Source organism: Tauraco erythrolophus, chromosome 9 (assembly GCF_009769465.1).
Source record: "Tauraco erythrolophus isolate bTauEry1 chromosome 9, bTauEry1.pri, whole genome shotgun sequence".
Lineage (NCBI taxonomy): Eukaryota > Metazoa > Chordata > Aves > Musophagiformes > Musophagidae > Tauraco > Tauraco erythrolophus.
Window position 1 is genome coordinate 24,577,304 of NC_141473.1, and position 13,774 is coordinate 24,591,077.

At 36.3% G+C, this 13,774-nt stretch overlaps 1 protein-coding gene across 1 annotated transcript in view; it reads left to right on the forward strand.

Annotated features, from left to right (window-relative positions):
• Nucleotides 1-13,774, forward strand: part of ADK (adenosine kinase) — a 301,153-nt gene that overhangs the window by 31,384 nt on the left and 255,995 nt on the right. Inside the window, exon 3 of the mRNA XM_086616842.1 lies at nt 5,067-5,120. Within this exon, the coding sequence (XP_086472968.1) occupies nt 5,067-5,120 (54 nt within the window). The remainder of the gene's footprint in view (nt 1-5,066; nt 5,121-13,774) is intronic.

Here is a 13,774-nt window from a genome sequence, read left to right on the forward strand (position 1 = left end):
CTCTGTTTCTGGGTAGTTTGCATGATGGAGATTTTACCTTGGCTCTTCTGAGCCAAGCAGCAGTGTATACATCTGTGCTAATTTTTAGTTTTATATTTGTGCAATCTTTAGCTATTTTTTCTAAAGTTTTTGCTTAAGTTGCTGGATTCAAATCAGAAATTTTGAAAGGTGAATTAATTTTGAAGCTATGGAGATCTATTGCCATTTTTGAAACCTGTTTGCTCATTAGTTTTTGTTTTGGGCCTTAGGACAGGTGAGTTATACCAGCTTTTCAGGAAACTCTTCTTCATAGAGCAGATCTGAGCTTGATATTCATTTGAAGTTTTTCACCAGTACATATTTAGCGTAGGCTGTGTTTTCTTTTTAATTTGGTTAAGGCTTTGTAAAATTGCATACTGCCTGCAGGGAACCATGCCTTACAACTGTTACTTACATTAAGAGCATTATTGTAAAAATGGTGACTACAGTCCAAGCACATTAATTTTCATACTCTCTCATATTAGGAGCTGGCAAATAAAAAAGTCTTGAGCTGTAGGATTACCATTTCAGAAGGATCCTGAAAAGGGATTGCACAAGTCAGCTGAACTTAGATTCTAGTATGCTTAAAATGAAAAGCACACATTGAATAAAAATGTTACATTTCTGCAAAAACTGAAATTGAGATGATAAACTTGTAGGTGAAGGCTAGAGAAGTCATATACGTGCAGGAGAAGAGTATACTGCCTTCATGGTTGTGTTTTTTTTTGTTTGTAGCACCATAACCGAATAGAACGTGTTGGTCAGAGTTGTACCTCTAGCTGTTACACACAGTAAAACTCTTCCAAATAGCCATGGTATTTTTTTATATAGTATGTAGCTGTATGTACAGCCAAATTTCCTTAATGCCATTCTGTCTCTGTATAGTATCTGTCCGCAGAATGCCTGCAATAATCTTTCAGTCTAGGTCTGTGCTACTTTATTTGCAGGCTTGTGGAAAAGGAAAATATTTAAGATTAATGTAGTTGTGAATTTATAATTAATGTTTTATGAAGTTAAGTTTGATATTATATATGTATCTGCATGTACATAAAATTTGTTTCTGGAAACATAGCAGTTAGGAAGGAGGAAAATAGCATGAAGTTCAGATCTGAGTTCTGATAGTTATTGGTTACAGTAAACAAACGGGGAAAAAAGATTGAGAGGTTCAGGAAAGCTATGCCTTGGGAAGTTGAAAACATCCTTGATAATCACGATTCAATTATTGCAAGAATTTCTGATTGAAATATATCCCCAGTTTGTTAAAGTTCTGAAGTTACGGAGTTAGGGACTAGTGGGAAGCATTCAAATCACCTTGCTCAGCAGGCTGATTTAGACATCTGGTATCACTATGCTCCATTGTAGTCAAAGGACAGAGGAGTTGGGCCTTTGTTTCCTGATGAAATGTAGAAGGATTAGCTTGCTCATTTGTCCTCGTAAGTTAAATGCCTAAACATGCCTTTTTCTAACCAGGTTTGAAAGAATGCTGTTCAAAAAAATTATGTCAACGTTGAAAAGGGTAATGTGAAGCAGTGTGAAACTTGTCATTTAAACTGCCATTAGAGGATGGATGACAGAATAATCATCTCCGTTAGCTCCTATCTGCAGCTAGGTCACTTGAGCTTTGATCAGAATGGGGGATGTTGGAGTGACTATGATACGATGACATCTAGAGGTTAGACCAAGAATGTTGTGACTTAAGAAATTCCATAAGGAACTGAGTGTGGAGAGAAAGCTGCTGTCTTCCAAAAGTGGAAGTTTTACCCGAAGTACAGTCAGAAGCCATCAGCTGCCATGCTCGGAGGCTGGGGTGTGTGTATCTGGGCAGGCAGCTGCACCACGTTGGTGGAAATACGCAGCTGTGCAGTGTGATAATTGCTGCAGTTGGGGTGCTTTTTCTGTCCATTTTCATGATTGTGTGCAGGTGCCATTTCAAAGGGGGTGGCTGGAACATTGACTACTCTTCCAGTAAATGAAATGTCTGTGAAGGACATATCAAAGTGTTTAAATGTGTCATTTTTGAAATATACTATAGTTTGTGTTGATGCTTACCTATGATCTTGCTGTAGACCCTTGCATGTTTTTATTCTTAGGTCCGTTTTTTGAAATAGGATCTTGAGCAGTGATGAGGAGATTGTTAAAGTTTTGAAACTGTATCGCAGTTTGGTACTGGGTAGTTGAAAAGAATAATCATTATATGATTCGCTAGGATGTGTTGAACTTGGAATTTCACAGGACAGAAGACAGAAAAAGTGAAGTTGTGGGCCCTTCAGTTTCTTTGCCCACTTTCATAGCATATTTGCTTCTCTTTTACTTACTAGTTTGTTCTGGTGGCGTAGATGGTTTTCAATGTCCTGACTTCTTTTAAATTTTTCAACTGCATAGCTTTAGCTTCAGTTTTGCATTTGGTATCCTTGGCTTCTAGAATGTTTTTGAAGAAATGTTTCCAAATCTAACCTTCGTCAGTTAGGAAGAGCCAACTAGTGCTTATCAATCTTGCCTACAAAACACATGTTGTGATGTATTATGTAAGCTGTTCACTGTGGTAGTTTCATATTTAAATTTATTAAATACTTCAGCAGCTGTGTACGAAATACAATATGCATCCTGTCTTAATGCATAAAGTACTAATAAAAGTTTGAACTCGACAAGCATGCCCCTTAGTGAGAAATTCTCTTTGACAGGTTGCTGTCAAAGCAGTATATTTAGGGGTCAATGAAGCATATTTGAAAAATGCCATTTTCATGGAGAAAGGAGAGAGTGGTTGTGAAAAAGATTAGGTAAGCAAAGGTCCACCGAAGGAACCATTCTGCAAACCTCAGAGGTAGCAAGTGTGTCCCTCCCACACCCCTCTGGTATGTCAGTAACATATCCCAGGCGAAAACCACGCATTCCCAATATGTTACTGTTGTAGCTGACTGACTTACTAGTCTAAGTAGTGAAGGATTTTTATTTATTTATTTATTTTTGTCTAGATAACTGTGGAGGTCAAATTGTGTTGTTTTGTTTCGTGGTTTGTTTGTTGGTTGTTTTGTTTTGTTTTTTTTTTTAAAGCGAGGGAACAAGGAATCTGGAAGTTTTAAAAAGCTCAAGTATAGATATTATTTCTGTATCCTCAGCAGATAAAATTGTATTCAGTTCTACCTGAAGTAGTCTGATTTCAGGTCAGAGGGAAGGCATACAGTCTTATTCTTAGTGAAGAATGGTTGTGACTTTATGCTTGTATATTTTTTTTAATGGGCAAAATTATCTCAATCTACAAAAAGGATTACATATTAGCCAAGGGTGTATCTGTCTGTGACAGGCAGATCCTTATAATAAATGACCTGATTTCGTTTAAGTAAGATTGCAAGTTGCATAAGAAGAGTTAGTGTCTTTTGATTTCTGAAGGATGTTCCTTTTAGAATTTCCTGGTAGCTCTTTGCTTTTTCTCTGATACTTAAGTATTTGCTATCAATAAAATGCTTATTAAGACATGACAAATGAAGATATCGGAGAGGTGTAGCAGCATTATGAGGAGACTGGTATTAAGCTAGACCCTTTTTCCTTAAAGAAAAAGAGTACATTGATTTGGAAGTAAATGTAGGATCACAACAGTTAAAATTTGTCACTGATAGGATGGTAAACTGTAAAGACTGGGCAATTAAACCAAGTGACCTGAATCTGTATTGAACAGTGTGTTACAGTATAGTCTGCTTGCTGTAAGAGTCAAATACAAACCCTGCATTTAGAAGGAGAATGTGGATGGACCCCACTGTATGCTGATTAGAACTGACTCCATGAAGGATTTAGCAGCAAAGTGGATAAATGGATGCAAGTCAGTGAAATACTATGGCAAATAACCTAAGGCAGTCTCTGTGTGTGTAAACAAGAAAAATGGGTCAGTCAGTCCATGTCTTGTATGTTTGAATGCCGCACTAGTGAGCTTGAGAATGTGTCTGGGGTTGATGCTTGCATTTTAAATGGATGCTGAAAAAGCAAGTTTGAGAGTATGATCAGAAAAATGCTATAAGGGAGAGAGAACATACACTTTATTTGTTTTTTGAAATAAAAATCAGTTTGCAAGATGGCTTGCTTGTAGGTGGCTGGTGACCAGAATTTTTCCTCAGAAGGAGTAATTTATGGTTTTGCAGTTGACTGGAGCAAGGAACAAAAACAGAGGGCAAAGGGACAGTGGGAACCTTCTGCAGTGTAAGCAGTTAGGTGTTTGCAGAATTATCAAATGAACACGACTTTTAGCTGCTTACATTATGTATGATTGTCTTGAAAACCAATCAACTGAAAAAAAACAACCTCAAACCGCACAGAAAACCAAAGCAGTTAGATTTATGGAGTATTTTGAGATGGCTAACGATTTTGCTCTGAGGCAGGACAAAAGTGAGGTCACTTCTTAAAGATTTTCCAAAGTGAGTGACAGTGCAGTCTGCAGCATGATGTGTAGTAGCCTGTGCTGGGGGACACTGGCTTCTTTTCCCCCTCTGATTCAGACAGTGTAGGCAACCTATTCTGTTAATTTGCCTATTAGATTAAGCTAGCAAAGAAAGTTTCTTTCTCTCAAGCTTTCACTTTCACCAGAGGTTGCCTGTATGGACTGCAGAAATTTTCCCGAAGAACCTGATGTTAAAGTACATTTTTTCTATAGAACGTTTTTGGTATTGATTACAATTGCTCTATTTAGTACAGGGGGAAACACTACAGCCAGTTTTAGTGTACACATTGTCTCTATTCCTCACTGTCATGTTTTGTCAGATTTAAATTATAAGATCAATACACAGTTTATGGTATGAAGTGCAATGATTTTGTATGTGTAGCAAGCCAAAGTATCTGATATAATTTGAAGCAAAAGCTTTGTGTGGTGTTGTTTACTTTAATAAACATGTAATAAAGTATTTAGAAAACTTTATTGCTGGCTTTGCAATGTCTGAGGTACCTGAATCAACAAATACTACATAGTTTAATAATTTGCCACCTTAAAACTAATAAAAATGCATTTTAGGGCTATATTGTCTAAGTAGTAACCGCTTTTTGTTTTGCTTTGTTTGTTGTTCAAGGTATGGGCTGAAGCCAAACGACCAAATTTTGGCAGAAGAGAAGCACAAAGAACTGTAAGCTCTTTTATGCTGATATACATGCATATTATATGTATTTACTTTTCTATCTACCTACATAATCTTATTAAAGACATGAAGAAAAAATTTAGTGTTTTCATAAATAGCTTCTGCTCTTCAATATTGTCTGCTGTAAATTACACTTGTCTGAAAACTAATTGTTTCAAAAAAATATTTTAAAAAACTGTTTTCATTAACTTGTTTTAAAAATTTTTTAAACTGCAGTTGATACACATGCAATTTAAATGTCCCAGTGTTCATCCTAGTTGATGTTTTATGTGTAACAGTGGTTACACTAACAGCTACTGCCTGCCTGCAGTATGTTTGTGTATAAGTGAAATATTTGTTTATATCTGGCAGAAAGGAAAAGGGAGGGAGTTTTTTTAGGTTCAGCGTTGACTCATTATTTTAATTTGCCTACTTGTGTGATACCATGGCCATTCCTACCTTTGCAAATTCTCATCAACACAGTTGGGCTGTGGTGTGGAATGTACCTAAGAGTCACTGGTGCCCTGTCAGTTAATAGAAATTTTGCTTGTTTTGACTAATCTGATTTTGTAGCCTAAAAATTCCAGTCCCTATGGGAAAAAACTATGATCCATTGTTGAGTGGACCATTCTTTTGTCTTGCAGGAGAAGTAGCCGTAGGAAACTTAATCAAACATTGCAATAACAGCATATTCAGTTATGTTGCTTCTTCGTTAAAGACATGCCCAAACCGAAGAACCTTAGATTTCAGATTTAATCTGATTTTTGATAAAAACAACCTTTATTTTTTATTTTGGCACTTTTTGTGCTAAGATAGAAAAGCTCTGCAATTGAGTTGAAAGCGAATACTGGGTACTGTGCATAAGCATGTGTATGTATATATTTGGAAAATGCAAGGTAAAAAGAATGGTTAGGTATTGTCTGCGTATTATCTAGCTATGGAGAAGGGGGATTCTGAGTTTGTATGCCTGGTTTTGAAACCTTTTGATTTATTTTTTTTTTCCTCAATTGTGATAACTTTTAAAACAGATACTGAAGTTCTCCAAGTTACTGACTTTTGAACTGTGTTTTGAAAGTGGAGGGGACTTATCAGAGCTTGGTATGCTTTCTGTGATGACTGCTTAGTTCAGTCAAGAGTTACTCTATTAAATGGGGGAAAAGTACTCACTAAATAAAACATGACACAACTGGAAAATTCCTGCTCACTTGTATGTGTAAGCATACAGGTTACATAAAGGCAATACAATAATACTTTTTATTTCAGAATTTAGTTTAAAAATTATCTTATTCTTCAAGTCTTCACTATGTGAACTAATTGTCTCTTTTATTACTGCTTTTAATTCCTGCACATTAATACCACTGACTGAAGAGCTATATTCAGTGCATGAAGTCCAGTTTTCTTCTGCCTCCTTTACTCACTATTCTCCATGAGCTGCCTCAGAAACATTGTCTGAACGTTGTCTTTGCCATCCCTAAATCTATATTATGTACCTGCTTTTTTTTAAGATAGTTGATATGAAATACTGTAGAAAATGCTTCACTTGTCAGCCCTTACATAATTTTATTCAGTGTTTTCTCCATGATAGCTGGTGGAATGTTTATATAAAAGTCATATTTCCAAATAAGATACACATTTATAGGATTACTTTCACATTTCTTCCTTTCAGGATAGAGATAGTGGAGAATTTGGTCCCTTTTGTGTGCATCTGCATGCTTAGGTAGAAGAAAACCACCTTTTTTCCTTTTTATTTTAAATTTTCAGCTCTTGCAAATAATTGTCTCTTTCTATTATTACACTAGCATTATTTTGCATTATTTCATAGTACCCCCAAAAGACTTAAGCATATTATCCATGTGTAAGATGAGGTAACTCTTTCAGGTGAATTAAAAACTATAGCTGTCAGGTTTTCCTATGTTAAAAGTTTGGATATTTCTTAGTAATGTCATAGGTTTCAAACAGTAAAAATGTATTCTGATAATGAAGATGTAATTCCTTTGAAAAAAGAATTACTTGCTAAAAGCCTTAGTGATTGAATTACTAGCGAAACAAAATTTCCGTGTTCTTTCAGAGGATGCAAGAAGACATTTAACTTAGATTTGTACATCATGGTAATGTATTTGACTTTAAAACTGCTTGAGCTCCAGGCAAAAGACAGGCAACAGCAGTTGCCTTTGATAGGTAGATAAGATTGGTTTTTTGTACAGTGCTCTGTGTAATGACAGAGCTTGTGGACAGCATAATTATGATTAACCCATTAAATGCATTAGACCATTTTAAAAGATGTAAGCTAGAAGTATTAAAAGTACTAGCATGTGGAGGGGTTAAACACAAGTTAAATGATAAAATACAGGTCTGTATTTTGGACAGTACAAGTTGTACTGTGTACACAAGCTTTATTTGCACAATAGATACTGATTAAACTGAACCTTTGGATGTGAGATATTTCATTTGAAGTAGTTTAAACATACTAAAATCTTATTTGAACTTTTTAAGTATGTTGTGTATTACTTAATTGCGTATTAGTTATTGATATGTTTACAGCAGAGTCACTTCTTAAATGGAGGGTTGAACTCCTTAAACTAAGTAAACTAAATAAAACTCAAGTTTTACCTGAATCAACTGCAACAGAAACCTTTCTTTGGTTTTTCATTGTTATCACTACAGTAGTCCAGCTCCACTACAGCATGATTTATATGCTGTTGGTTATAATGAAAGAATTTGAACATGAGTTTACTGTTAACCTTGGCATCTCGAATGTCTCTGGATGCTTGACTGGGGAAAAACTCTCATAGGCCAGTGTCACGTTGTTTCAGGACAGACCTTTGGAACTTTTCTAATACTCTGTGTGCTGCTCTTCTCGGACCATGTTAACTGTACGGTACAGAACAGGACAGATTAAGCAGTGTTGAACCTCAGAGTGCTTTTACTCTTTCAAGCTAAATCTCTGATGTAACTGACACATAAGTTTTTAGATACTTAACTATCGTTTTCTGATATTTAGATAGGCTTTCATGTTTAAAATAAATGCCAATTCTAGGGAAGGCTACAAGACAACTTATCACTAGGGTAATTGTCGCTGATTATAAACTTATTCTTACTTTCATTGCTGTAACTAAGGTGTTCTTCTGAACTTGTCCTGATGTTTTTAAGTCAAATACAAAGTTAGACTGTATGTATTCCTGTTCAGTGCCAAAATATCCCTGCTTAAAATTCTTTATCTTCCAGTTTTTGAAATGTCAACAGCTTCTATATTGACTCGCCTAGTAAGGAAGACTTCTTTTGGCATTCTTCATTTAATAGTATCACAATGATTTCTCTGACTGTCAGATGTCCTTCAGTTTCTTTGAGATCACTTCTGTGTAGCTTTTCTTCATTAAAATGTAAATTTTGTTCAGTAACGAATGCCATATCTCCAAAGGTAATTGGGCCAGATACGCCCTGGCTCGGCTTGTCCTGTTGTCCTTGAATCTTAGTTTTCTAGAGAGATAAGTACAGCCACTAAGACAGACTGAAGTTGGTTTACAGACATGGCATCATTCTTAACTTCTATTTTAAGAGCTAAGGTATGAAAGATCACCTTTTTTTTTTCTGCTTCCAATTCACTTCAACTGTAGCAAGCTTTTAAAATTGTGTCTTTTCATTAACGTATACTTTTTTTTATCTTAAAAGAATTTGTTAGCACTGAAGTTGTAAGTTGGTGCCTATACACGTTCTTTTCAGAATTCATCTGGAAATAGCTACTCCTCATGCCCCAGTCAACTCCTGAATGCACACAAGGCAGGAGGTCACTGTCCTGCAGCTCAGCCAGGGAGTGAGGTGTGTGAAGGCTCTTCAGCCTGCTTCCATTTAAAATTAGCAGATTAGTTCAAACCCTTGTAGCCTATCATCAAGCCAAGCATGCCAATGTTGTAGTGAATCAGACGAGCAATCATACTTGTTTTTGCTGGTGAGTTTATTGTTCTGCAGTGAGAATAACAAAGATGGGAGAACAGTAGTATCTTCAGTTTGCGCAGATGTTTTACAAGTTAAGCATGCATTTGTGGCTGCAGAGGTGTCCTGGAGATGTTTCCCACCTACCCTAACCCAACTAATCCCCTGTAATTTTGAGGGGAAGAAAAAAAGAATTCTATCCTGCAAGACTACTGGAGAACTTGGACATAATAAGGTTGGTGAGGCCTTAATGTTGCATTTGTTTTTCCCCTTCTGGGAACAATAAGTAAATATAAACTTTGAGAAAACCTGAAATATTTCTTCTGACCCTTTCTATCGTCCTTTTACCAGAGTTACTTCTATTTTTAATTTTCATAATTGGACTGAATGACTGTAACTGAAGGTAATATTAACCAAGTGTAGGCTTGTGTGTGTCCACGTGTTGCCTAGGCTGACTTTTTTTTTCCCACTATGATTCCACATCAGAAGTTTTAAAAGGAGAATAAATTTAAGCTAGCTGCAGCAAACAATGGGATGTGATCTAAGTTGTCTTCATATTAAAGTAGCAACACTTAATTTGTTTACCCAATGCCCATTGCAAAGTTCTTTTTCACTGTTTAGAGTAGTGTTGGCAGAGGTGTTGGAGTATTTTAGTAATCTCTTTTACTAAAATATGGGCTGTAGCAAAATCTCGGTAGCTTGACTAGCTTGTATGAATAGGCAACTAAAATATATTCATTGTGAGCCTTAAAAGCATTGGTTGGAGTTTGTGGTACCACTGAGTCTGTAAGCAATGTGTCAGGACGCTTGTTTTAATACTGCTTTGGCTACTGGTTGTATGATTTTATAAACTGTTCTGTTCAAGTGGTTTTGGCCATGATGGAAGAGTTAACTTTTTTGAAAGTTAGTTGACGGAGAAAGTAGGAAACGTGGCAGCTATTTTGTGCCCCACAGCCACCTTTGCTTTCATAATGTATCTTTTTGCAGAGGTAAAGACCATGAAGTGAGAGCAAGAAGATAAATACAAGCTTCCTTTCTCTTAAGTCAATGTTTGATGTGTTGCAGTCAGAAGGAAGGGCAGATGTGTTGCTCTGCTGCAAGTTTACCGAGAGGAATTTATTTAGGTATTCTGTTCTTAGCTGCATACTTGCTATTTGAATACTTTTTCATAGTGAAACTGAACAAGGGAGAGAGGGAATCTTGAGCTTAAGAACAGCTATTTGGGTGCCTGATACAGTTTTGAATTATCTAAAACACCTGCGTTGTTTATGTCTGTGCTCTGGTTTTGCTTAGCCAAGATGTATGTAAGGGAGTATATATATAAATGAGTATTGGAAGGGTGAATCTTTGAGGCATAGTAGGGCTGTTCGGGGATTACAGAGGGCCTGTGTGATGCTTGGGATGAAGTAGAGAAATTTACAGTAGGGGTTTAGAAGTAGTCTGTTAGAATGCTAGAGGATGCAAAAGGGATTTGAACCCTCAACAACCCTCCCATTCATGGGAATGTTGTAGTGGAGTTTCCTTGTATTTGGGGGGGGGGGGGCGGGGGGTGGTGGTGTTACCGTGTGTAAATCACTATCTTTCACAGCACCTAAGTGCAAAAGCAAAGGGAGTCAACCCCAAACCCATTTACTATGCAACCATGCCTCACTGATGCCTCAACATGCAGTGAGAAAGGCATGAATGTTGAGGACATAAAGGGCTACAACTGTCTGTCTAATGCTGTTGGAAACAACCAAGCAAAGTATTTTGTGGCACTGGAGAATGTAGTTTATTGTCAGTAACACTTTCAAAAAATCCTTCTATATATATTCCTTATATGATCCTGTTGGTGTGTAGTATATCTAAAATACTTTTGGTTTTTATCCACCCTGTTCCCTGCAAAAGCTAAAAAAGAAGGTAGAAAATTGTTTTTGGGGGAGGAGATACTAAAATATCAGAAATACTAAGCTTTAAATCTTTTGTCGACCTACTGAACATATGCTGACAACATAGATGACTTGTGTGGTTGGGGTAATGCATGAACCTGTCACAGACGTCTGTCAAAGCTGTTGAGTTACTTTATATAATATATCTCACTTGTAATTACATTTGAGTGGATTAGTGTATAATATGAAATGTGATTTGGCAATGAAGTAATGTGGAAAACTGTTATGGCAATAACTAAGTGCCCAGCTTTATGAAAAAGCTTACCAACTCTCATCTTTACACAACTGTATTTTATATTTCCTCCTCATCTTTTTCGATCAAGCTATCATACTGGCCTGTTTCCCGATGTAGAGGCTTGTATCAAAACTTCAATAAAAATGCCTACTGTGGAATTGATACTAATTTTTACAAAATCTAATATTTTTTAGAATTGCTACAAATTGAAACATCGATACTACTGTTTCTAACAAATAAATAGTAATTTAGAATGATCAGTCCCTTAAGTCCCCTGCCAGCTTCTCCCAAAGCAAATATAAATTCTGTTGACACTGATTGTTCAACAACGTGTAATCAAGCACTTCTTCAAGTAAACTTTCATTAAGTGATTAAGAATTCTGTGGAGTAGGAATCTGATGTGCTGCGGATATCTGAAAACATCTAAGTGTAATGAAAGAGATTGGTGGTTGGGAAGAACTCTGTGCTCATCTGGAATTCATTTTGTTAATCCTGTTCCTTGGGTTGTTGGCTCCCTCTGTAGAAATTACTTTAAATTGCAGTTTGATTTCTCTAGAAATGGTTTTATTGCTTCTGTCGTGTATATATAAAGGCTTGACTCACATGTACAAAAAGAATGAGTTATGGTTAGCTACAAAATTTTGTTGCAGTTTCCTCCTTCTATTTTTCCTGTTAGTTCTCTGCCTGCCCACCTCCCACCCAATGTTTTTGAATGCAGCACCAATATGCAAATTATCGTTACACAAATCATTAAATTCTTGGTAACAGACAAACCTGTGTACAATTTCCAAAAATTAAGAATCTAAATTGGGGCAGAAATACTTTTTGCTTTTTTGATGAAGGCAGTCTTTACATCTTGCTAAAATTGCAAGTGTTAATTATATTGTTTAGTACATTGTATAATTTCATTTTGCATCCTGCTATTGATGATACGAAATGAGTAATCTGCAGGTTACTAGTACAGGTTGGTAAACATGTTGGATCAATATTTTTAAATTGTGCTTATGTATCAGTATAGCATTGTAATTCAGCCTTCTGCGTCTGTTTATGTTATTGTTGTGCATATAGCATACTAAAACAAAACTTTGCTACATAGCTTTATAGGCTCTGTTAGAATATTCTTTATTGTTAAGCAGTTCTTGGAAATTAGTGTTAATTCATTCTTTTATGACACAGTGATTATTTGATATAAAGTAGAAGAAAATTTCTCGTAATAGCTATGGTTGGCAGATAAGAACAAGGCTTATGTTCCTCTGGGGAGCTTGGTTTTGTAGCCAGAGCTGCTTATCTGAGATTGTTGTATGATACAGTGTTTCCATGGTAGTGGGAAGGAGGAGAGCTGGAAGGGAAAGAGAAGAATGGATGTGAAAGCTAATGGAGAATCCAAAATATTCTGCATGTGTAACATATGAGAACTGAAAAACAAAAGGTGTAAAACCAGCTGACAGAGGACTGAAACTTAATTTGCTTAAATCAAGTTATGGAAGTTCCTAGTGTCAGATTTATTTTTCTTCTGTAGTCGCTTTTCTGCAACTTCATATCATATATTAATTTTTCTTCTCCTACCTTCAAGAAGTGTTTTTCAAGTACCTGTATCATCTACTTTGATTATGACTACTGTATTATAAGTGATACAGCAGAGATATCAAAAGATCCTCCAAGGGAAAGATGTTTTAGAATATTGCAAACTGTAATTCCAGCTCAAATTCAAGAGCTTTCAGGAGCTCTCATAGTACTGGTTATTGAGTTAAATTGATCTTTCATAATGATTTCTTATGCTCTGAGAATTTATGCAGGAATAGATGGATTGACATTGACCTGTCTGGCTCTTCTCTATAGGGAGCTAAAGAGATGAGTTACTCTATTGTTCTTTCTGATAGTAATTACTATTCCTATTATGTACTCTCCTTGCTTTAAACAAAGTGTGTAAGTGTATTTTTGCTTTTGCTGCCTATTCCTGAAATCCCCTTCAAGCACAGACTGAGCCCTGCAATAGCCCACAGCACTAAACTGAACGCCTGGGCTTAAAAGGTTCAAGTATTCTGAACTCCTGTAAAGGGTTTCAGCTTGCTACTCACTGAGTGTTCCTAGCAAAGCCTTCCTAAACATCACAAAGTAGTTGCACCCTCTTGTCCCCGGGGGTTCAAGCTTCAAAAAATGCAATTTAGGCATTTAGTGAGGCATGATTGTCCAGAAGATGGAGACTTTTCCTTCACCATTTCTCTTGAAGCTTTTCTTATTTTGCAACAGTTTAAAAAATAGTGTGAAAAATGCTGTCAGCTGTGTTTTGCATTGACTCCAGGTATGCACAAAATGCAGTACTAATGCAGTACTGATGTGAGTGTGTGCATCCACTGATGTATTTGAAGACTGAGTTTTGAATATGCAGACTAATTTTTCTACAGTGCTGCATATTTCTGTCACTATTCATTTCTTTCAGATAGAGAATGGGGTGCATACTTACAATAAGATGCAATCTTAAGCTGCCAAGCATGCAAAATCTTCTGGGATCACTATTTCTTAGTTAAGATAGCTGGAAAGGTTTCTGTACCTTTGTTGCACAGAAGTGC